Here is a 25,301-nt window from a genome sequence, read left to right as displayed (position 1 = left end):
AGAGCATGGCTAATGCAAGCATGGGTCATCTGTTGCACAGCAGCTGACTGGAGCTTGCATTGTGTCCTGGAGCTTTTAATTAGACAGTCCAATAAACTGTAGCTATCTAACACCACCCTACCCTTACATAACCAGAGCTGCAACACTCTGGCACCAGTCAGTGTTTTGTTTGCTTACATGATTATGACCCCAAGGCAAGAACTGCACCTGGGCATATGACACAGTCTTGGGGCACTTAGAAACGCTGTCTGCATTAAAAAGCTGGTTAAGAGTGTAATTTTATTGGGAGCTTTTCTGGCACATTTTGGTATTAGTTAAAACCCTTGGGGAAATAATGGAAACAAGAGTATGATTTTCTTGTTTAAAATGCATCTATTCTAGCAGGATTTGCTTGTTAAACCTATATCACCAAATCATTTTGGTACAGTCTATTTCTAAGGCAAGAGAGATTTTCCCATTCCTTTGCAGTTTCTGAATTCAACTGCCTTACAACTGAAAATAAGCAATTAAGGTTGCTTAACATGTATCTAGTCACATCACAGAAATTGTATGATTCACATCACTTACAGCTGCAGAGAAACAAAAGCTTTCAGACTTTAATAATAGAAATTATTTGAGAGCTTCCACAGAGTATTAACTCATTGTTCAGCAGAACACATAGGCATATATTTAAAAAGCAGATTTTCAAAGACACAGAAATGGATCACCTAGTCTATCTCAAATGCAAAAGTTTTTGTCTCTTTGAATATCTTTCCTGTCATCTTTAATAGGCTCTAAACGTATGCTTGAAGGTAAGCAGAGGCTTTAGAACTGAACAAACAGCATCTTAAGCAAATATTTAAGCCTGTTATTGAACTTTATTCTGAGAACCAACAAAAATCCAAAACTAGTTTAAAACCCATTTAGAATTCTTTAATGTGAATTATTTAGATATCCCCACTTCAGTTAATCATTCAAGCTGCAGAGCCAGTGAAATATTTTGCTAGAGCAATATATGATATAAAGTCAGCATAACAATAACACACAATGTAAATACCAGAAAGTTATCTCAATCCATAGTTTCAGCACTAAACATTAAAAGCTTTTTGAACTATCTGTCATAGTTTTTACAGTAAATTTTTCATCACTTATCACATCACATGGAATTAAGAACTTACCTCACAGAATTAATTTCACTTTCAGATGCAGAGTTTTGTTGTAGAGGCAGTGCAGTCTTGCTCGGCTCCAAGTTCTGATCAGTATCCCTTCATTGTGTCCGAGAACAGTTTTCTGTGTGGAGAGAGGTCCTCATTAGCAGACATTCTTCCTCGTGACAGAGACAAGGAAAATAAAAAGCAAAGGAGCAAAGGTGCATTGCAGCAAAAGCAGCAACGGCACTAAAACCGTTTCTGTACTGACCAGCATTTGCAGCTACACCAGGACAGCAGAAGTCACAACCAATGACATCTGACAGACACACCTGTGATTTTACACTTGTCTTTCCAAATGCAGGCTCTTGGCTGCAGCTGTGTGGGGCAGGCCGTGCTCAGCCGTGGAGAGCACGGGGGGCCCATGACGGTGTCGGTGGGCTTTGCCATGGCAGTCACCATAGCAGTGTACGTGTCTGGGGGGGTTTCTGGTAAGTTACTTTTTTTCTTATATAGCATTTATTGCTACAGTGTTAAGGCTCCCTTGTTAAAGGGCTTCAACTTCATGGTATAACCAATCATGAATTAGCAACAGTAAGCACCATTACAGCAGAGTCCACACCGGAGTTTTCTGAGTATATCTTGTGTGTTCTTATTTCCTTCTATTCTTCGTGTTTGACAAAATGTCCCACCAAATTCTGATCTCAACTATGGTGTGAAAACCTTGACAGACCTCTGGGTTTTATGGGAAGTGTTATATACAAACCAGAAATCTTCTTGGTGTTGCTTTGAAAATTCTGTCAACAGAGACAATCCTGGGCAGGACAGGCACTTTGTTTAAAGAAATAACCACAAAGAGCAATCCAGCAGTCACCAGATAAAATGGTGGCCAGCTACACAGAAAGCAGAATGACCCACTAATGGGTATAATAAACAGGATTCACCTTGCAGAGTGCAATTTATTTCTTCATGTCCTATGACAAGCAATAGCAAGTCTGCTCCAATTATTCACAGAAGCAGCAGATCATAGAAAGCAGAAACAGCATAAAGATTCGGTATCAGAGATACCTTCAATGACACACTGCCCCTGTACTGTCCTTTCCCCCTTATTTCTGCTGTAACACTTACTCAACATGTACTGGTCAGGAATCTCTCTTTAGTTGATTCCTGATTTAGTTGAGGCTGTTAGCTGGGCTAACTAACCAGTGTCCACAAATGCCATATTGGATGCTGCCTTGTCTCCTAGTTCCACCATTCAATTTGGCCAGACTAATATCAGAAACATTAGCATAACTGCTTTTAACAATTAAAGTCTTCCTTTAAAACAGAAAATGATGGGTTGTAATGGCAATGCTGTCCATGAAAATACACGATACTTTGTGTTGTATGCAGAGTTTATATTGGCCTTTAAAGCACATGGTGCCCTTGTATTCCAGGTCTCATAGAAGCATTTCTTACCTTTCATAAGAGGTAAAGTTGGTCTGGACAAATTTCTTTAGGTATAATTAGGGCATTAGAAATAGTTGCTGTAACAGAAATTACTGCGGCCATTTCTCTTCTCTTTACAAATTCTTTTACAGAGGCACCATGCAGAAGGTTTCCATTAGAAAGTCTCACATTAGAAAGTGCTCCAGGTTCTACAAAAACAGGCAGTCTTGTCACTGTCATTGACACAAACCAGAACTGCTCCTTAATATCACACAAAATTAATTCAGCAGCACATTCCTATTATCTGAACAACTTTCAACTACAGCTCTTGGTTTACATGGAGGCAGCTAAACTCTTCTAATGCACTATCATGAAAACAAACCTGTAAAAACCTGTCCTACATTTGCACCTTTAAGGGATATTCATCTCCATCATGATGTAGAAAATTAGAGTTCAATCCCAGCAGGGCAGAGCAGTTGCAGATGTTGCAGTATTGTGCTTCCTGTGTTTTTCCCATGACAAAGGATTCTGCATGCAGTGCATTTTCTCTGTGAAAAAATAGGAACAGATATTTCAACAGGCTGTTATTATCCAGGACATGATTATTAGTGGACACTTCAGAATACAAGTTCCTATGTAGAATTTTTTAGCAATTCCTGTGGTCTTGGGTCAAAGTTTCATGTTTAAGTACTGCAAAAATATTTTTCATCAGTTCTTTATGTAATCCTAAATTAATGCTAAAAATATATATAGTCTGCATGCTTGGTGAATTTCAGCTTTTTTATTTAGGAAAATTCCCCTTTTTAATTTTCCTCCATCCACTTTTCCTCAATATCTACATAATTTCTCACTATTTTATCCAACTTAGCATTTCAAAGCCATGACTGTGATCACTGCAACTACAAAAGAAGGAGGAATACACTGTCCAAACTGAACCTTTTTTTTTAACCAGTGGCACAGGAACCAAGAATCTTGGAACTCCCCTATGTTAGCATAAGAATCCTTCAATTAGACTTTTCCTTTCCATATTTAATGTTAATCAGCCCTCTGTAATATTATTATGACTTGTCCTGGCCATCATAGTCACCCTGTATTATATACAAGTGGGGAATAAAATCAGGTGTTGAAAGAAAAGAAAATTATTAATTCCAGCCAGAGTAAGGAACAAAAGACAAGACAACAATTAATCAAGATTCACATGAAGGGCTGTTAAATTAGGTGCCATCTATCTATTTGCTCTGTGCTGAAGAATTTGAAACACTGTGAGGAATTCAACTTTTAATTCAAGACTGGTAGTACTAGGTCAGCATTTGGAAATACTACAAAGAAGGTTTTATCCAGCATGTTATCTATGTTTGTCAGTTCATTATGTATCAAAGGTGCCTGGATTTCATAAGATAATGACTCACTGACCTGAAGTGCAAACAAACACAGAAACTGTACATAGAGGCCCTTTCTCCATCACTAACCTTTGACAGATAAAGAACATACTCTTTCAGTTATTTTACCAAAGACAAAGGCCATTTTTTCCTGATATTCATACAGACTGAAATGAGACCTTATCTGGAAAATAGGCAAAGGATCCTATGTCCTTGCAAAACTTGGGGTTTTATTATTCAGTATTTATTACAAAGAAGTACCTGTTCATTTATTTGGCAATTTGTATTTCTTAAGTAGCAACCATGTATCTGTAAAAAATTAAGTTTTCCAAGAGCATACAATACCTTTTTTGTTGACAAAAGACGTTGAGGAAAGAGACCATATGACATAATAAATGTATTTTAGAAACTAAAATTGTCATGAAGAATTCCAGTGTTACTGAAATCTTTTTCATGTGTGAGTTCAGATGTAGCTACTCCTGAATAAAAAAGGGAAGGAAGTTCTACAGGAAACTGAACTTTGTTTCAGCACAGCTACTTTATCAGTTTCCTTATTATGGACCTTTCCAGAAAGCACAAGAACCAGATAAAAACATGGTGAAGGACTATGCACTGCTGTCCCAAGATCCCATCTAGGCACAGTTCACCAACAGCCAACATGAAACTGGAGAGCCCTAACATTATTTGATTTTGTCTCCATGAAAATTGAGTTCCTAAGTAACCCCAGGCTAAAGACAGGGACACAAACATTACTTAAATCCAGGGCACTCCAGAACTGTCTTAAGACACATGCTCAAACCAGTAACAGTCCTTAATCCTAATAAGTGTTTGGGACACTAAAGGAATGTTCTTCTACCCCAGTTCTCTCCTAAAAAATAAAAAGCCAAAGGCCTTGAGGAGAGGGAGTATGTGCAGAATAAGGGACCCTCCCATCACAACCAATGGGGCAGGTTACTATTTTTCTAGAAAAGTTGTCTGTAAGTTGCATACTGCAGGACAGTAGTCTGATAAAGAGCACAGTCCACAAGCATCAAGAGTAAAGATGGATCTTAGTGGCTTTTGTCCTTCCTCCTCTGATTTCATTCAACTTGTTTCAGTCTAATTGCAGTCAGCATTTGACTGCAAAATAGCACGTAGAAAACCACATACCGTTCTGGTGTTCAGAAGTGCCCACATTTTTACAAATCCTTCACTTATTCTCGTGTATCTGAGTCATCTACATGACTCAAATTTTGATTTATTTTTCAGGTGGTCACATAAACCCAGCTGTTTCATTAGCCATGTGCGTGACTGGAAGATTAAAATGGACCAAATTACCAATTTACATATTAGCACAATTCCTGGGAGCATTCATTGGAGCAGCGGCTGTCTTTGGGATTTATTACAGTGAGTACACCTTAGACATGTTCACAGGACAAACTAGAGGTCAGGCAGTCTCTAAGGCCCCAATTTTTCAATGAATGTCAGGCAGGCAGAGGACTCTTGTTCACACAGGGCTAATGGTAGGAATGAAGCTAAAGCAACAAAAGAAGAAAGGAAGGAGCATAAACAGTTTGACGGGAAAAACAATGGCTTGAACATTCCAGGTGCCCTACAAATTTACTGAAACACTTAATACTCCAGGAAATGTTCTGATATTTAGAAAAATTATTCATGGGAAATCAGATACTCTGAGATCATGTATTTCTCAGTAAGGATTTTAAATTACTTAATAGCCAGGATATAGGGCTATCCATCTTACAGGAAAATTAGAAACATTAAAGACCTGCTACAAGTGCCTGTAGGCAAGAATCACCAACATCGTTCATTGAGGGTACAGGATATGAGATCAAGTCCCTCCTGACAAAAAATCAGACCACCCTTGAGAAGTGACTCTCCAAGGCAATGAACTCCAGGTACAGTGATAAACAGGTCACATATTTGACAGGGGAAAAAGAAAAAAAAATCCCCCTATCCTTGAGGCATTGAGTTTTTTACACAGGGTGCCAGAAAAGGAAAAACCAGTAACTGACTGACCGAATCCACTCAGTTGGATCACCTGCTTCAACCTCCTACCCCAAAACTCTGCTTCCAGTGGCCCAGCCCATCTCCTCCAACATCTCTCTCCTTTGGACATTATGTCTGCAGACTGTGCTGGGTCTAGGTGCAGCAGAGGAAGAACAAAAATGGAAATGCCCCTCGTATATCAGCTCAGTGCTCAGTACCCACAGTAATCCCAAAGACAAAAATCTTTAGGAACCATGAGAACTGTTTAGGGAAGAGTTTACTTTTTTTAAGGTTAGTGTTAGAATTTGGATACTGGAATTCTGGAACAGGATTTCCATCTGAATTTAAGTCCTCCTCAAGCCTGACAGAATTAGGACTGTGGCCAGGATGCAGCAGTATGTCAACATATACATAGGAGCCACTGTATTCTGCCACAAGGGCAGCAGTAGGTTAAGAACCCAAAGTAGGAAGCTTAGGTCTAGAGTCAGGGACATCTTCCTTGTATTCAGGAGTGCAGGACTTTCTCATATCCCTATCGCTTGCTGCTCAAGTCCCCCTCTTGCTCTTATTAAATTTCCAAACATCTTCTGTAGTTTTTTACTTCCTCAGCTTGTAGGACTTTTCAGTGTACCTCAAAGAATACGTGAAAGTAATCACTGGTAGAAAAAGATACACAGGAGATCATCCCTTTCCCCCCGCCCCGTAACAGTTAAATGCCACAGAATTATCTGACACTTCAAATGAGAGCCTGATCTAAGTAAACTCTCTGCACTCATGTTGTGACTTTAAGCAAAGCTAGAAAAAACAGAAACAAGGAGAAACAGATTTGTCTGCTGGGTTCAGGAGGAGCTTATCACCCTCATCATGACTTCTATGGGAGATAGGGAGCTATTTCTTTATTCACAAGTATCATCTCATCACCAGATCCACTAATAAAATAATAGATTAGAGCTTGTTACTCATGTCTGCCTATGAAGATTTGAATACCCCATTTAATATCTTCCTATTTCTAAAACTGCACAATTGTCAAGTGGAATGGCAGTAATTCCTGGTGGCTGGGAATCCACAACTTAGAATGAGGATGCTGTGCATTTTTTGGGTCATCGTGACAAATGTAGCACCTCTTGCAGAATAACACATCTGTATTCAGAATCAGAAAATGCTTCTTAGCACTGAGTTTGGAGCTATGAGCAGGGGAAAACCAGGGAAAGCTGTGTGAGTACTTCAAAGCACAGGAGGAAAAAGGAGACAGGAGGGTCTGAGGAATACACCACCTCAAATCCAATAATAATGCTCCTAGGGAAAAAAAAATCAGATAATCACCAAATTGTTTGGATTGGAAGGGACCTTAGAGATCAGTTTCAGCTGAGAAAGTGAAGTGCACAGACCTATCACATATTTTCTAGTCCTAGAAAACCTAGAAAAGTTTACAGAGAAGTGCAAGCAGTTGCTGGCTTTTTTCTACAGATGCCTTTATGGAGTATAGTGATGGAAAACTTGAAGTCACAGGACCAAATGCAACTGCACAAATCTTTGCAACATATCCAGCTCCTTATCTGTCCCTTGTAAATGGATTTGCAGATCAGGTAAGTGCACTTGCTATCTTAATTCCATAAATTAAACATAAAAAAACCATGTAAAGCCAAGCAGTAAAAAAACACATAGATCTAAAAAGTGTACCAAATCTCACCATTACAGCCAGATGGCCAATACAATGAGAATGCAATGTTGTTTGCAGGGGGTTATATTTTAGCAATATTTTACAAGCAAAATAATTTCTAGTTGTTCTTTCTCATACATCAAGTTAATTGTTGCACTCAAAATGTCTTTAAAGTAATATACGTAAGAGGTTTTGCTCAGCATAAATCAATATTTCTCCATAAATCTCAGCAGTCATGTCCACTTACATCAAAATCCAGCCCATTTTGTAAACCTATTATTCCTTAAATAATGCTTAAACAGTTTAACATACCCTGAACAATTGAATTTTCTGCTTCCACAAGCCTCCTCTCTAACCTTATTTTTGCAGATAGATTTGTAGTATTTATTTTTCAAATAACTGAATCTGAAAAATCCTCAACTTCATTTCTAAGCTTTGTTCTTTAATTCCACTTATGCAAAAAAAGAAGTTTCATATCTTTTATATACTTCTAATCAACTTACCCATCTTCTTCGGGAATACATGAAATAAATACTGCATGAGTAAGATATTGAATAAAAAAGGGATGCCACAAATACAAAAATTCATTATGTAAAAGATTGTGCAATCAGGCTTCAAAAAAATTTAAACGTTATTTTGAAGTTCTGTAATACAGTTCTGATCTTTGGATCAGTCAACAGAATTTTCCCTAAGATATTTTTTTACCCATGCATGTTTCAAAACAATCTTAAAAGCAGACAAAAAAACAAATAATTTTTAAATCCCTCAAACTTAAGCTTCTTCAAATCAGTATAGAAATTGAACATTTTGATATCGCTGAAACTTTTGTCTGTTTTCCCATCAAGTTAATTATTAGCAAAATCAACATTGACAAAGCATTTGATTTAAGCAGAGCTGTACTTGCATTGAAGTAATTCCAAGAAAATTTCCTTCATCACCTCAATTAGCATATGCAGTACAAAGTTCATGGTACAGTTATACATGCAACCCTAATTTGGATACTTTCTAATTTTAGCTGTTCAGTTTTGACTTGACAGATTTCACTTTTTCTTCTGATATTTTACAACACCTGGATAAAGAGATGCATATCTAGTCTAAATTATCAGCATAAACTATAATCACATAAAACACTTCTATATCAATGGAACTGATTGCATTGCTATAGTGCAGAACTGCTAAAAATTAAGTGAATAAAAGTGTAAAAAATTGACAGGGAAAAAATGTGAAAACAAAGCATTAGACCTCACACAGGAGATGCCTTTTAAATCCTCTGGTTTTTGCACTTTTTTTTTTTTATTTTCCCACATCTTTGTCTTTCAGCACAGATATCAAAACTTCTCATTACTGTGAAGTAGAAAGGCACGGAGTTCCAAATTTTGCTATTCCATATAGTGGGATAAAACTAAATACCAGCTCTAAGCCTCTCCAATCCACAAAGCTGCCATAGCTCCTCTTTTCATTATTGGAAAGAATCTACACTTATTTATTCAATATTCTTTTCTTTGCCTTGGCCAGGTGATGTCAACAGCTGTTCTTCTTCTGGCTATATTTGCTATTTTTGACACCAAAAATAACAGCGTACCCAAGGGCCTGGAGCCAATTGCAATAGGACTTCTTATAATTGTTCTTACTTGCTCTTTGGGAATGAACAGTGGCTGTGCCATGAACCCAGCCAGGGATCTTGGCCCAAGGCTCTTCACAGCCATTGCGGGATGGGGGATGGAAGTATTCACGTAAGTATGCCTGGAGATGAAGTCAAATGCTCCTGGCTAAAATTGTTTCTAGGAAAGTAAGATCCTGATTCAACATGGTACCAAGTCATACTTTATATACATACAGGTAATTCTTTGCATACCAGAAGCAGCTATTCATGCACTTTAAGCCAGATATCCTCTAGGAACTGGGCTTTAAAAAGGATTTCCTGCTCCTAGGGCAAATCAAGCATGCATAATCTCTAATATCAATCATTGTTTCAAGAAGAACCTTTCCCAAAATATTAGAGCTTCTTAGAGGTCAGTGAAAATATGAGTGCTTTCTTCTTGTATCCTGCAGCTTTCAGGGGAAAAAAATCAGGAGAGAATTAGGTAGAAATATTTATTGGGTACTGTAAAAAACAGAGACATATCAGATTGATTTAGCCTATGATTACTTCTGAGTTACTGCAGAAATAGCAATCTAAAAGCCTGACTTCCTGGCTGAGAGTGAAAGAGTGAATGGAAAAGCTCCCTTCTTTTTCCCACATTTCAGAGCCCTCTCAAATCCCCATGTGTGCACACACACGCTCTTGGCTCACCCTATGCACAGCTAATTAGTTGCACATCAAATCCACATCTTACATGTATCCAGGGTAAGAGGCATTCTGGGGTATCTAAGCAAGAGTAATCTGTCACCAGGAAGCAGATATTTTAGTATTGTTTGTTTTCCCAGTTATTTACAAGTAGGAATCCCCAGTAGTATTGTAGGCCACTGGAGAGCTCTAGTTAGTAGAGATTTTATTTTAGCAAGAAATGAAAGCAGCACAAATAATCTCTATTTATTCAGTATGATTTCTATTTACACAAATCATGTACCTTATTTGAGGAAAGCAGTAGCAAAGCTTTTTGCATACAAAAAGAGCCAGGTATGGCATAGCTGAAACAGGCACACAGCCACAGCACAGCCCAGAGCCAAGGCTGGATGTAGCCCAGCTCTGGTCAGCTGCTGGTGGGACATCAGCTCACTGCTCTGACTACATCCAAACTTTTCCTCCCCTGTAGCTCTTACCACTGCACTCTTTTAAAAAGCAAGGATACACAGAGCGACATCCTATGCTCAGGATTCTCCTCTCTCATACCTGTGTAATCACAACTAGTTTTGGCTGTGGTATTAGCCATAGTGTCAATCTGTAATGTATTATGAAGTTGGCTATTACATTCCTGAAAGTTTGGAAGTCTGATTATATGGTGATCTAGCCACAGAATACCTGTGAACTCCCCTTCTCCCTAGAAGTATGGTCATGCTCATTTACATGAAAAAAATGACAAGAAAATTCTACATCTGTACTAATATGGACTCTTTCCTAGTGTAGTTAAGGTTTTATATAAGAGAGAGAATGCAGTCCCACTGTATAGACCTTGTTAAGAAAATTTAAAGTCTGAGCATAAAAAATAACATACCAGATCTCTGATCCTTGCCTGAAATTACAATAATATAAGGGATGCGAAAAATTGAGGAAGAAGTCTTCCTCCCTACCTTCATTTAAAAGGCTACAGCTATAACCAAGTCCAACGGAATGATACAACAGGAATATGTTCTTGTTTCTTTACTGCACAGATCCAGGCGAGACTTAGGAGGAACCTGAAACTTGTTAGGTAGCTGGAAGAGCCACAGGAAAAGGCTGAATGATTGTAGTCAGGATCCTATATTGCCTGATGCTCTGCTGTATCTGAGCAACTTAAAGTGGTGCAGTAACAGTTAAAAATCAACCTTGGATATCTTCTTTTAAATGGAATTCACAACCTTGAGACAGGTGCTTAAGCTCTCTAGTAAAGGTATGTCCAGGAACTGGGACCTGAGCATGAAACCTCCAAAGGGACACAAGGGGAGTGCTGTACAAACCGAGCAGAGGAACTACGCAGGAGACACTGAACGTTCTTTGGGGGAGGAAGCTTAGCTCCCAAGCCAACTGAGTCCATGTTCAAGCATCACCTACAGAACAGCCAGGACCACCAGGAAACCCTCACTTTGGAATAGATCAGATACAGAATAGCAAGACTTTCTACACTGTTCCCAAGCAAATGCTCTAAACATTGAGAGAATTACCTCACAGCAGAGAAATCCCCTCCACCCTTCTTTGCGCTTGAAGGTATAATAAACGTTGGTTTTATCCTATTTTCAGGCAGGGAACTAGACTGGAGGAGAGCCCTTCTGCTGGACATTGGAATGGTCCAGATGATAGGACTGCATTTGAGCATTGAGGGTTTTCTAAATGTTGCTGTTACAGTTCTATTCTTGCATTGTGACAAACACAAGTTAAGCTCTGCATAAAGCTATACATTTTGCGCAACACCTGAAGAAGCATTTTCTGCAAAACCAAGCCCGAAGACAAGCTATAGTGTGGTTTCCTTAGCCCATGCAAATGGTTTGCGTTTTGGTTAAAAGCTCCCATCAGAAAACCAGGAGTCTTTCTTAGGCACATGCTTAATATTTTGATAAGCTTAAGAAAAGTTTGGGAAGCAAAGTATCGTCTGTAGTGAGAAAACAGCCAGAGCATTGAGTCAAATACCAGACTGGATTTTGACAAGCAAAACCGAGCAGTAAGAGGGAGAGCGGTAGGGCTCTGCAGAGCAGCGTTTCGTGCCAGCAGTTAAGCAGCCCGGGATACCCAGCGCGCTTCGGCGCGGTAACGCTGACACCTCGTGGCCGCCGGCACCGGGGACACGGCGGCAGCACTGAACAGAACTGCGCTGCCGGCAAGGTCCGGAGGCCAATCTCCTGCCTGCACAGGCACTTGCATGGCAAAGCGGCCTCAGAAGCTTTTATAGCATTCTTCCCGGGGTGCAGCCCGGAGTACCTCACGAACAGCGGTATATCTCTTTCCCGCAGCAGCTGGCTAGTGAAAGGTGTATCTGCAAGTTTAACCGGGCCCAAGCTCCCAGTCTCTGCAGCTCAGACGCCAATTTCCCGGGAATTCCCGCGGGCAGGCTCAGTTCTGCAGGCCAGGCGGCACAAGCGGCCCCGAGCAGCCGCGACGGCAGAGGCGGGGCTGGGCGCTGCCCGGGGCCGGCAGCAAACAGCGACGGGGCGCCGAGGGGCCTTTGGCCACCTGTGCTTGTCACAGAGCTCCTGCTCCCGTGCCAGTGACAGAGCACCGAGTGGCACAGAAACACGGCCGGGTGCCGGCTGACCTCACTGCAGTTTTGGCAGCAGCCTCTTCAAAGGCTTTGCACCCAGCATCTCAGCACAGCTGACTGCAGCTGCTGCAAATACAGGTCACGATTTGGAGAAGGTCATGCAGAAGCTGACAAGGCACAGGCCAGTTATGGAACGAGCTGAGAGAAACCTGCCAAGAAACACCTCTATTACACACCCAGGTATAAACACATCATGCAGAAGAATACATGCAAGTACTTGATAGAGCTTTTGTTCTGCTGACTAATTCAATAAAACCAAAGTCCATGCTTGCTCCAGAAATTCAAGTGCTCAACGACCATCCATGATTCAAAAACAAACAGATTTATAAACTCAGTAAAATGACATCAAAAGTTATTTTATATCCTCAGGGCAAAATAGAAATAATTCCAAAGGTAAAACATACACATGCAAGGCATTTCAGAACAAGCAGTAATAGTATAATCATCAGGGCACCAATATTTTCCCAGTTCTATTATTGCACTGTGACAAACACAAGTTAAGCTCTGCATAAAGCTATACAACTGAGTGCTGAATAATTATCCTGACAGTTTAAAAGTTCCCCTGCAGCTTCCTGTAAAGTTCGTCTTACAGATTAATTTGTCCATTTGTATTTCTGGGAGGAAAAAAACTTCTCCATTTTCAATATGCATGAAATTGAGGTAGCTGGATTTTCACTGGAGACTCACACATTTAATTAATACAGCATGTTATCAAATAAAAACACCTTAATGCATCAGTAGAGTTAAGAGACTCTGTGCTCTCACATGGATACTCAGTTATTTACTGTCTGAATGTGGACCTCTAGGAAAAGGAGAACAATTCTACCAGCCCAATATTCCTGCATAAAAAGGTTGTTATTTATTGTTTTATACAGTTCAATGATGGAAGTAATACTTTAAATATGCCTGCAAATCTACATATTAAAATTAAATCCTATTAATTGTGCAAATGTAAACATTTCAGTGGAATCAGCATGCTAGACTTTCTTAGTGAATAGAAAAATTCTAAGATTAAGTTTTGGTGTATAAAACTTCTAAGCATGTATTTGCCTCCTGCTGAAAGACCACATTTTAAACATAGAGATAAGATCCTACCTCATGAAATTTTAATCTTGACCATTCCATTCAAGGATAATCAACTTTACAGTCACTGTGTTTTATTACATTGCTTAAGGTAAATATACTCAGAATTCCGTTTAATTTTTTACATTTGCCAAGAGGAAGATGGTATATACTATTGGAGGTGTGAACTTGCAAGTTTCCATGCAGATGAAATAAGCCACTTTTGTAACATCTGGGGACAGCACAAGTGAAGATTGCTGGGCAATAAATATGTGCCTGTTCATTTAACTGCAAGTCAGTGAAATGTGCTTTTCTCAAGGGAGAAATCATCCTCTGTCCCCAAATAGACAAGCAGTAAAAAGGCTTTATTTTCTAAAATGCAAGTACAGCACACAGAACAACATGTCTGGTGCTTGATATTTATCATTTCAATCAGAACCAGCCCAGGTAGGGCAGATGAGGGTGTCACCCATTTACAGAACCACAAGACAAAATAGAAAGGTCAACAGTATAGCAAGTGGCACAGCACTGGATCTGTTCAGTGACTACGTCACAGAAAGGTGTTCACCAGAGTAACAAATAACACTAATTCTTGTTCTTTTTGTCTTACAGGGCTGGTAATAATTGGTGGTGGGTTCCTATAGTTGCACCTCTGCTGGGAGGTGTACTCGGAGCAATGATCTATGTAATTTTTATTGAAATTCATCACTCAGATCCTCAGTCAGGAGAAGACAAAGATGTGCATACTAAATATGAATTGACCAATATGGCATAAGAAGCAAAGAAATTTGTCTGTCATTATGTTGTGGAGTTTTTATGCAAATGGTTGTTTGGACCCCTGTATGAAACCCCTATGTCTCTATTAGAAATTCACCTTTCAAAGCAGAAATTCTGTACAGAAGTTCAAAACTGAAGTCTTTCCATGAAACAATGGGCTGATCATATGCAAAACTGATATCTTGAGTATGGGAAGGCTAAATTGTCCTTTTCATATGATTTTTAGTTCAAGTTATCCAAGATGCAACTGTAGTGAGATGATGCACTGACCTGTTAATTCAACTCATATGATCTTAATGACACTAACTACTGAAAATAGTTGGGATATTGATCCAAAATTGCATAGCTAGTTAACAGGTTCAGTGCTGAATTAATATGCAAGAGCATCACTCACTTGTTGAGAATGGTTTGCCTAAATATTTAAAACAATAACCAAATTGGCTAAATGCTAATTGAAATGGTTTTAAATAACTTTACTAAAGTGTATGGAGCCACTATTGATCAGCAAGAAATCAACTCCTCAGCGATTATGTTTGGTAATTCACAATATGATCACAAAAGTAAAAACTGCTCGTTGTAAGATCAGCACCAAAGAGAAAAAGGGTAACTTCTGCACAGGGTCTTCATAGCATTAATGCTTAGTTATTTTTAGATTATTTACTTGACCTTTATGCTACCCAATATTAAAAGCCTTATGTAGAATACTAATCTGAATCTCTTCCGCTGTGCTTTCTGAATACAATTCATTCCTGTGGAGATGGCCCAGCAAGAGACTGATGCTGTGCAGAGGTCAGCACAAAGCCTGTGTCTGTATAAGCTTTAAAGAGTTCTGGTGCTGCTGATTTATATTGGTGGGTTTCATCTGCATTGTGGGAGCAATTTTTAATGTGGTAGCAGTAAGTAAAATTAGAAACTGGTCTCAGAGCTAGTCCCAGATCTGAATTCCCCAAGGAAGGTTAGATACACATCAGAGTTCTGGGTGAGTTACTTCTCACTAAAGAATAATGGTTGGACCCATATCCCTTCCTAAATATCCAGCCTTGAAAATGAAACTATTTCTGCTTAATCATTGTGAATTGAATGTATTCAGTTAAAGCAAAATTTATTTCTATTATGTATACATCTATCCATGGTTGGTGGTGGTGATCATGAATAAACAGACATCCAATTCACCAATGCTCCTGAGCTACTTTCATGGCTAAACTTCAGAGCATCATTCAATTCACTCATTTCAGGGTGCTCTTCCCTTTGGATTCCTAGAACTCTATTCTCTCAAATTCCACACTGCATTCCTGATTGCACTCCTGAAGTGAGAAGCCCTCTTTGCTGTCACTAATAGCCTGTGCACTTCCGTGCAGTATCTGCAGAAGATGTTCACAAAATACCGTGGTCAGAACCTGCCTCAGCATTTGGGGAAATCAGGCCTTTGACACTGCTTGTTTTGATCACACTCCCTGGGATGCCATGCCAAATTCACAGCAGCAAAGGGAAAGAAATAGCAGGTCAAGTAAAGCTCTGCAGCTCCAAGTCAGATATTGCAGCATACTTCGGGGAGTATAATTCCAATTTTAATTATGTTTTTAAGAAAACTTACATAACCCTAATGAACTCAGGCTGCCCAGAGACATATCAGCCCTTTGCAAAATGCTCATTTAATTCAGTGGCTCTCTGCTGTGGGCTAAATTCTGCTATATCCATGCACATTTGATTGCATCCCTGTATCACTGGCTAGAGTCTCAGGAAATGGGGTGCCAATGCAGTCGCAGACGATCCTTTGTTTTACCCCACCATTGCAGTGAGTGCTGTCTCTCACCCCTTGGCCATCCCAGGGCATGAGCACTCCCAGGTGGCTGCCAACCATCTATGTCTGCAGAAGGATTACAGAGGTAGAACCAGCCTGAGGGCCGCCCTCTGCTCTGAAAAGCACTTGCTCTTCCACTGACAGCTAATTAACCAGAAGTAACCAATTTTATCCAGAATGGTAGGGGCAGGTTATCACTTGTCTTACAATTTTGCATAGTCAGGTAGGCTCCATATGCATCACTATATTGCTTCTTCAATCCACCATGGAAAACATGGGAAAAAGGAGAATACAGGTCAGGAATGAGAAAAGGGCAGTTTATTTATACAGCCTACTCAGGAACTAGCCCACACTTGCTGTATGCCTGTTCATTGGCCAAGGTACATAAAGTTGTTCATTTTCTCAAAATGCTTTTGATCACAACATGTTCTGTCTATAAAACATAAAACCTTGTTTTTCCTATTCATGCCATTCCTATGCACAGAATTTCTGTATGAGTGGCATTTACTTGCCTGAAGTTGTTAACATGCAAATCTTAAGCAGTGACACACTAGTGTGATAGCATAACAATGTCTTAAATATGCTCTCAAATTGTTGTCAATTCTGTGTTTCCTTAAATAATTTAAATTTTAATTAATCATTCAAAATTAATATTTTGCAAATTCTTTGGGAACACATGGTATTAGTATCACAATTAATCCTGGATTCACAAAAGCCAGAACTTCATTAACAAGATGTTATAGACCTGTCTCTGATGACAATTCAAATTTCAAGGAATCAATTCCTGCTCTCAGGAAAAACCTCAGCTGATTATTTACTACAAAACCATGACCAGTATCTCCATAATGTAATGGGAACAATAACAATCACCTCATTCCATAAACTTACACAGACATTAGCTGTTTTATAAGAAACAAAACAGTATTTTGACTTTGTATGAACTGTGCAATTTCCTAATATAAACTGATATTCAGTGGTCACACTTTTATGTTAAACTAGTAATAATAACAGCTGGCAACAAATTTTCTGAAAGATGTTTTGACTAATGAGTTAATAGTAATCAGTCTGGATTTTAATGTTGAAAGAAATTAATTTCAGGGTATTGTTCAACTTTCATTTTGGGTTTGTTCTTTTTGGGAGCAATGTGTTTGTTCTTTAGAGCTAAACTTAGTACTGAGTTAAAAGTTGGCTACTGCATGCTGTTTTATTGAAGTCAGTGAAATTATTCACAATGGGTGGCAATACAGGCAAGGATAAGTGATCAGAGAACTGAGCTCAGAGTATGGCAGATATTTTACTTTCTTGGAGTTTTGTCTGTGGATCTGGATGTTCAAATATTGTGGTTCAAAATAAATACAGTCAATTCCTAATAAATGCATTCCAGTGATATATATATATATATATATATATATATATATATATATATATATAAAAGAAATCTCCCCTCTGGCACCTAAAGACTTAAGAAATAAATAGCTGCCTGTTATGTCCTACAGCCTTGTGCTGGAGGAACAGAAGGACTAACAAGCTGGATTCCCAGAGCGCAGCCCCTGTGGCTCAGCAGCAGTGCCAGAGCAGCGGGCAGTGCCACCCACACCACCAGGGCCTCCTGGCCAGGCCCTTCTCCCCTTCAGCCTGCCCAGGGACACTTTCTGCCACAGCTTTCCCACTGCTCTAACAACAGCCAGAGCCCAGGTGGGGTATTTTGCTGAAGTCCCTCTTCAGAGCTTGCTGTTAGGCATACATGTATCGCATCAGATTTGGCCTGCAGGGCTCACAAAATGCCCCTGGCTAATTTATCCATCTTCTCTTCTACAGATTTATAACAGAGGCATGCTTTTCTTGTTTCATTTAAAAAGTACAGGAAACCTGTGCTGTGGGAACAAGGGAAAGGATAGGGGCTTCAAATGTACTCTGAAAGCCACAAAAGAAAAATAAAAACAAACAAAAATCCCAAAAAAACACACAAAACCCCCACAAAAGTATATGAGGTGGCAGCAGGCATTTTATCCTCTATCCATCCTGAAGAGCCTTACCCTCCTATCATCAGTGTTCGTGACTTTGTGTTCTCCTTCCCTTCTCCTGCCAACACTCTGTGCTGTGCTGTGTCTCCATACAGCACATACATCTCCAGAGATTTAAATACAGCCTGCTTTCCTCAGTTACTTATGAATCTTAGAAAATTCTCATGAGAGCAAATTCAAGTTTCACCTCACATGCTTGGTTTTTTGGCAGTTGCTTGCATTTTTTTCTCCACTGTTCCCACCAAACAACCTTGTGTTGGAAAATAAAACAATTAACTGTAACTTCCAGTAACAGCTGCTCTTTCTCTGCTTAGTACAATCCTCTGCATCAGAGACTACTTATTTAAAACATGCACAATTTTAAAAGACTTTTTTTTCAAACCACTATTAAAAATAAATCAGGATCATCCAGGAAAGAAAATGCAGCACCCATCAGTTACTACATTGGATTTTTGTCTTCTATTTTGCACTTACAACCTGTTAAACAAATATATTTAATTATTGTTCTGTGAGTGTTAGTGCCTTTGCTTGTTTGCACAGTATAATAGCACAGTCTCAAAGGAGAAAGTAGTAGGTAAATATTTTTACTGGAGTTTCTTTGTATATTTGAATCAAATATTGGAGAAATCCATATAGTACTAAGCTGGACACTACACAGTTATATAATTTTTCTCTCTTTGATGACCACAACATCATTCCAAAGGTGTCTCTAAGATAGAGAATATGAATAACCAGCAGCTTATTTCAGCAATTATTTCTGATCACCTATCAGACACACATGTATATCTTGGGTGCAAATTCTGACACTCTCAGTGCCATTAAGAGGACCATTTTAAGCACATTAATACTATTATTTTATCAGCATTAGGCACATGATAGTCTAATTGGTGAAGAATACTTTCCACACCCTCAGAAATAACAGTACTTTGTTTCCCTGCACAACTCTTCTCAGGAAACCTTGCCTGCCTTCCCACTGTAAACACGGCTGTGGACGAAAAAGCAGCAAAGTAAACAATATGTTAAGACTTGAAAAGTCAGCATCTGAATAGAAGGAAATGAACAATCTCAGCCAGAACTGAACAGATGCAACACTTTCTGTAGCATGACTGAGGTGTCGGATAACAAACATGAAGCCCAAGCAGCAGCACATGCTTGGCAGCAAGCACTGCGAAATTCAAGAGACAGGTGTTTTGTTAATGCCTCTTAAGTAGACTTACAAAATTTTATTTTAGAATAAAAGGACTAAATTGTGATGGTGGTGTTTTCCATAGCAGAGGAACAAAATTTGATGTTTTGAACATCTTTCAATTATTGAAACAAGGGAGAAAAATCAAGGGTGGGCAGAGGGGGAAGATGGAGATCTCAGTGGAGAAAAGAGAAAGCACAGTAGTAACTCACTCAATTTCCTGTCCTCTGAACTCTGCTGCAACTGCTCAAAAGAGGCAGATGGACCTTTCCATTAAAGCTGCACAATATAAAGATAAAAACTTCCACCTTCATTCCCATCTCAGATGTTCAACACATTAGCAACTGATGGCTGCACTCTGCAGGAGACTTCTACACAACAACTCTGCCACCAAAGGCAGGAAGCCTGTCTGGCTTCAGTGCAGAGAGAATTTCATCCCATACATGTGTATTCCCCTGGAGGATTCCCCTGGAGGATCATGTTTTTCAGGGTATAGAATCAACATGTTTCTGAAGATGCTTGCACTGTAGAACAGTTATCAGAAATAAAAATAAAAACAGTTGAATCCAGCTGCCAGATTTCCATGGAATCTCAGAGGATAAAGCAAGTGCAAAGGCTCCTCCAGCAAGTCTTGGAGAAGGAAAGCAGAACAGAAAACCTTTGATTGAGAACCACATTGGCTTCACAGCTATGAATGCTTCAAAGTCACAGGCCATTTCCAAATGTAACATATATGCAAATATCCTTAGCATCTCAGAGGCTTCTAATCTAAGAAAATACATGATGCCTGAACAAAATATGGATATGAACACACACACATTTCAATCTGTTCTGACACAAAAAGACAAAACCCTTCCTTAAAATGGAAGCCATTTCAAGCCCCATTTGCTACCACAGGTGGTTCTTTGAAGTTCAACACAGGAAGTCAACCATATATTTTAAAACAACTAAAATCTACCTAAAATATTCACCACACCTGAAAATGGATGTGTAGCCTTTTCTTCTTCCAAGTTTTTCACCTGCTTTTCTGATACAACTGGCAGCAAGCCTCTGCTTCTCTCTTGGGCACCTGTCTTGCATAAGTCTTTCACATCCACTCAGCATCGGACCCCACACAAATATTCCATTTACATGAAGAAAAAATCAATTTTGACGTAGTTTTCTATATGCATGTGGTTCCATGCAATCTCAAAACATATACTGCCAGTAAAACTGGACTTCCAACAATTCACATGGCAATTATATTCCTTTCCCTTGCCTTTGATCAGATGTGTTGCTTACAACAACCTGGCAGAACAGTAATTATCTCACTAGGGCAGACCTACAGTACACAGGAATTGGACTTCCTGATAGGGAAATCCTAGAACAAGAGACATAGTTCAGGTATTGCTGGATTTTATTTGTTGTACAAGATTGACCCTGAGAAACACTGTTTTAGAGGATATGATGCATAAATCACAATCAGCTTGCCTTCTACATTTGGGAAAGTGTTTGGGCTGAACAGAGTTCTTCTTTGTACATCTGGCTTCTAATCATTAGCAATTAGAAAGCCAGAGGTAAACATATTCCTGAAAGATATTAAGTGAACTTCAGAATGCAGCTATGCAGGGAGAACAAGGAGTGTCAGAAGCTCCCTTCACATGTAGAAATTTAACTTCATGCCCAAAGAGCAGCTGTGTACAGCTTAGGAAAGTGAAAAGTTGTAAAAGAACTATGAGCTGAGCCTCTCTGGTGGTGTTTTAATGTTACCATGACTGAGATAATCATACTAGCTTGTTTTACTCTCAAACTTATTTTTCTTAATAAATTTGTAATATCACAGTGTCCAGCTATGAACTTTGCAACTGTCATCATTTTCACTGATGCCCCTGAAGGTGTTCTCCTCTGCTCCAACTCTACAATATTTATTTTTAAATAAACACAAAGGAAGTCCTTTCCTGTGTGCTCTTATTTGGTCTAATAATAAACACATCTTCCTTCATGATCTTCCCCCTCTGCCCTGGTATACACAGTGATGATCCCCACAGGCATGTGGTGTGTCGGGCTGTGGGAGTCAAAGTGTCACACACCACACTTCTACAAAAATTGCAGCCAAGTCAGCTCTGGAGGGCTTCATCCCACAAACCTTCCTCCTACAATGACTTTGGGAAGTTTTTCACTGTCAGAACAACCCTTTATTCAGTAGGGCAGCTTTATCAAAAGCAGTGTCTTGCACAAAGGCTCTAGTGCTACCTCAGCTTCACTGCTATGGAGGAAGAGGACCACCAGCCTACCTAGGAGGGTTCAGTGCTGACTATAGTTGTCCAGCTGTTCTGAGAGCCAGATAAAATCTGACACTGAAAATAAAAAGAAATCTATTGTAGCATTTAAGCATAAGGAGACATCTCAGGCGTGTAACTCGTCTGCTGAGCATCTCTGACTGACAGGTATTAAGACACACACAGAAGAGGTGAATATAAGTTGTCAAGGCTGCTGCCATAAGCATTTACCCGTCAAAGAGCAGTTCCTGGTGAAAGGCAGCCCTTTAAAGAACACTTTTCTCAGAGTATCAACATTGCAGCACTATCTAGATTATTTTGTCTGTTGTGTATCAAAATCCACAGCACTTGTAAGAATTAATAATAGCCCCATACTCACTAGCAGATTTTTTTTAAGCAAAGCCTGTTCTTGAGTTTCATTTGGACAGGATGTTGTTCATACCATTACTTACTATATTTTTTTTTTATATTGTGATACAGTGCTATAAATGCTACAGAAACATTATTTTGACATAAAATATACACCGTAAGTGTGATGAGTATGGCGAGATCACATTAATTCTGAACATTTTGTTTATCTCAGTCTTGAATACATTGACTATGTATTCATCTGGCTGCTTGCTTATTTGAATGTCTTAATTAGGACATTTTGAAAATCTTAAAAGCTCTTTAGAAAGTAATTTATAAGAATAAGGTCTATTGTATTTTCACAGAAGCATGGCTTCTGTAGTCAGCAGCAGAGTAAGTGTGAAATGGAGTGAGCAAATGCAATGCACATAGGAAATGGCACCCTTGGGTCACTCACGTCCTCTGTGCCCAAATGGTGAGGACAATAATTGGGATGTAGGGACTGAGTGAGGACATTTTTTTGCTATGTGTTTGTGTGATGCTAAGCACTATGAGGAGGCCCCATAGTCCTGGGATTATAATGACCACAGCTGTCCTGTGCCACCCCATCATAATCCTCAATCCTGAACTCAGCCCTTTGTTGTAGGGGAGATATATTAACCTGCACCACTTGTGCAGTCCCTGATCTCTGAGAATGCTAATATAATAGAATTTATAACTAATGTTGAGTGTGAAGGCAGGTTCTGGTGATTGGATGGATTTCTAGTAAACTGAGATCACTGTGCTCCCAGCACAGAGTTTCAGTTCCTTGTTACCTGGAGAAGCACATAGAAGAAGAAAATTATTCTTTACATTTTACACTGAAAGCACAAAACTTGGTTATATCCAGAGACATAAGACCCCTGCACTATTTGTACCAATAGTTACAATACTGGAAAACCGTGGTATACTTGGAAAGGCCCTCTGAGCACGACTACAGTGTTCATACCCCATTACCAGGCCCAAAGTACCCTAATTACATTGTTTGTGTATGCCTGAAAAACTTCATGCTGCTTTTGGACAGGATGACTAGTATCTCTAGGGAGCATCATGAAAAGGTCATGTGTATCTCACAAGACCATCAAAAATCCCTAGACTTTTAACAAACACATTAATTCATGTTGAATAGCTCACATTCCAGCTATAGTTCTATTTTTAGGTTATTTGTTGTGCTTATATAAAGAAGTGCCACCAGTTTGGAAGTATTTTTAAAGATACAAAGGTAGCTGTTCTCTCCTATGCAAGAGGCTGTGGGGGAAGAGACTGCTTCCACTACACCACCAGCTGCCAGCTGATGGAGCTGCAGGGAAGGAGCCAGAACATGGCAAAGTGACCCATACTGGAATGTGAACCCTAATGCTCCTCAGCGAGCTGGGGAGCTCCTTGTTAAACTGATTGGTTGCTTTGTCCTCCTGGGAACCTTAATAGAGGCTTGACAGCAAAGCAAATGCTCATTACTGAAAAAGCACATCAGAATATCTCGGGTCAGCAATGACCTGAGCTAATGGTTTACTCCCTGGTCAATATTTGAGATTTTCCCAAGAGATAACTACTTTTTCCGATTGCAGTGTTGAAGGGCCAAAAAGTTAAAGAGGCAAGGTTTACCCATAAAACACAGAACAGCCCCTTAAAATGATTTACATATCCAGAACACTGCAAAATTATTCTACAAAATGGTGGAGACAGCCACCAGGCAGAGCTGTGATAAGGATTTTTAATGGGCACAAACAAATTGCAATGACACTTTGAATTTGGTAGCCAAGTTATGGAAACTTACACATTATTGTTTTCCTCTTTTCCAAGTTTTGTTCTGGAAAAAAAAGCACTTTCCAATGAACCCCAAGTGATGTTTTTCTGTATAACCACATTCAGAATACACTAAATACAAAGCAGCAGGAATAAAGCAGGCTGCTGGCATGAATGAAGTATATGGAAGCATGACTATTAAAATGTTAGCTAGGCTAAAATTATGGGCTCTACTGAAGATGACTTAAAGCTGGGTCTTCATCCAGATTTAGATGTCTTTTATTCACTAGAAAGCTTCACAATAAACCAAAACATTGTCCTGTTAAATTCTTCAAAAAGAGAATACTAGAACTGTAATGTGGTCAAATTTTCCTCTTTTGAGCCTCTGATAATAGAATTAAAACATACCATATGATATTATACACTTTTCCCCTATTATTTGCCTCACCACCAGCCTTGCAAACTCTGTATTTTCTCGGTATTGAAGTTGTTGCCTAAGAACAGTAGAGAAAACACGAACACCACACGTGTTCTCCACTTTGGAGGACAAACTGTTCAAAATATGTCAAGGTATTGACATTTTCTGGTTTCTAGGCAGTTTATATATACAGGTGTTATAATAAGCAAATTCAGGAGCCCATTAAAAAGTCACTGAATTAAACAATAACATGTGGTCAGAAAATATCTTCCAGAGACCAAGCAGAATAAAAATTATGTAAACCAGGCAATGAAGAGAGATCACTTGAGACATGCATTTTATATCCCTGTCATCTTCAGAGCACTATGAAAATGAAACATTATCCGAAGATTTGATTATACCATGAGAAAGGGTGGCCTAATTGTGCAGACTAATACCAAAGCTGTATGTAAATGTATAGTGTTAGCACATCGCCCAATGCTGCTACAAATGGTATTTCATCTTATGGGACCACAAGTTTCTTGTCACTCTAATTCCTTTTTTATCAGCTCATGATTTTTAATCAGAGCAATGTTTCCACAGTCCCCTCTACTAACAGAGAATTATATATACACTTAAGCATATGCTTATGACAAGCAGCATATCAAGCTCATATCATGCAAGCTCATCACTTAATTACTTTATAGAAAACTATGTTTAGACAAATGATATAATGAGAAACTAATGAGTTCCCAGGAAAGCTAAAAATGATGGTGCAATGCAACCTGCATATTTGTGATCCAGAAATTTGTTTTGGTTTGCCTTATGTTCAGAGAAAGAACTTAAAACTCAAATCAAATCACAGTTGTTCTCACAAATTTGCCTTAACTTTTGTAACAGCAATTAAAAGCAAACATTCTTGGTTTCAAGTACATATAAGAGTATGAAAACATACTCCAAAAGATTCTTAATTCTGCAAGTTATGAAAAACACATTTATCAATGGTTTGAAGTTCACAGCAGAAAATAAGAACAGTGCTCTAGAACTTGAGTCATATCAAATTGAGTATATCCCCAAATTCCAGACATGCATTAGAATGTTTAGGTTCCCTAAAATCTGCCCAGCCATTTGGAGCTGACTGTAGAGTGATAGTTTTGAACTGCAGTCACAATTTATTGACTACACCCGTAT

The 25,301-nt window shown here is 39.1% G+C and overlaps 2 protein-coding genes across 7 annotated transcripts in view; one reads left to right on the top strand and one right to left on the bottom strand.

Moving 5' to 3' along the window:
- AQP9 (aquaporin 9) overlaps positions 1 to 17,486 on the top strand; it is a 28,246-nt gene extending 10,760 nt beyond the window's left edge. For both annotated transcript variants that reach the window (XM_021532059.3, XM_021532060.3), the window contains 5 exons: positions 1,492 to 1,618; positions 5,183 to 5,320; positions 7,388 to 7,506; positions 9,096 to 9,313; positions 14,147 to 17,486. In XM_021532059.3, coding sequence (XP_021387734.1) covers positions 1,492 to 1,618; positions 5,183 to 5,320; positions 7,388 to 7,506; positions 9,096 to 9,313; positions 14,147 to 14,309 — 765 coding nt within the window. In that variant the 3' untranslated portion in view covers positions 14,310 to 17,486. The remainder of the gene's footprint in view (positions 1 to 1,491; positions 1,619 to 5,182; positions 5,321 to 7,387; positions 7,507 to 9,095; positions 9,314 to 14,146) is intronic.
- Positions 1 to 25,301, bottom strand: part of ALDH1A2 (aldehyde dehydrogenase 1 family member A2) — a 121,884-nt gene that overhangs the window by 72,855 nt on the left and 23,728 nt on the right. For 2 of the 5 annotated variants that reach the window (XM_085588259.1, XM_021532056.4), the window contains exons 2-3: positions 2,938 to 3,103; positions 1,158 to 1,269 (exon numbers count right to left, since the gene is read on the bottom strand). The gene's annotated coding sequence lies outside the window, so the exon portion shown is untranslated. Of the gene's footprint in view, positions 1 to 1,157; positions 1,286 to 2,937; positions 3,126 to 25,301 lie in introns of those variants that run through there. The other 3 variants (XM_085588258.1, XM_085588260.1, XM_085588261.1) reach the window with 3 other exon arrangements.

Source organism: Lonchura striata, chromosome 10, assembly GCF_050655825.1.
Source record: "Lonchura striata isolate lonStrDom1 chromosome 10, ASM5065582v1, whole genome shotgun sequence".
Lineage (NCBI taxonomy): Eukaryota > Metazoa > Chordata > Aves > Passeriformes > Estrildidae > Lonchura > Lonchura striata.
Note: the sequence above shows the minus strand (reverse complement) of the source record. Positions and strands in the feature narration are given on the sequence as shown.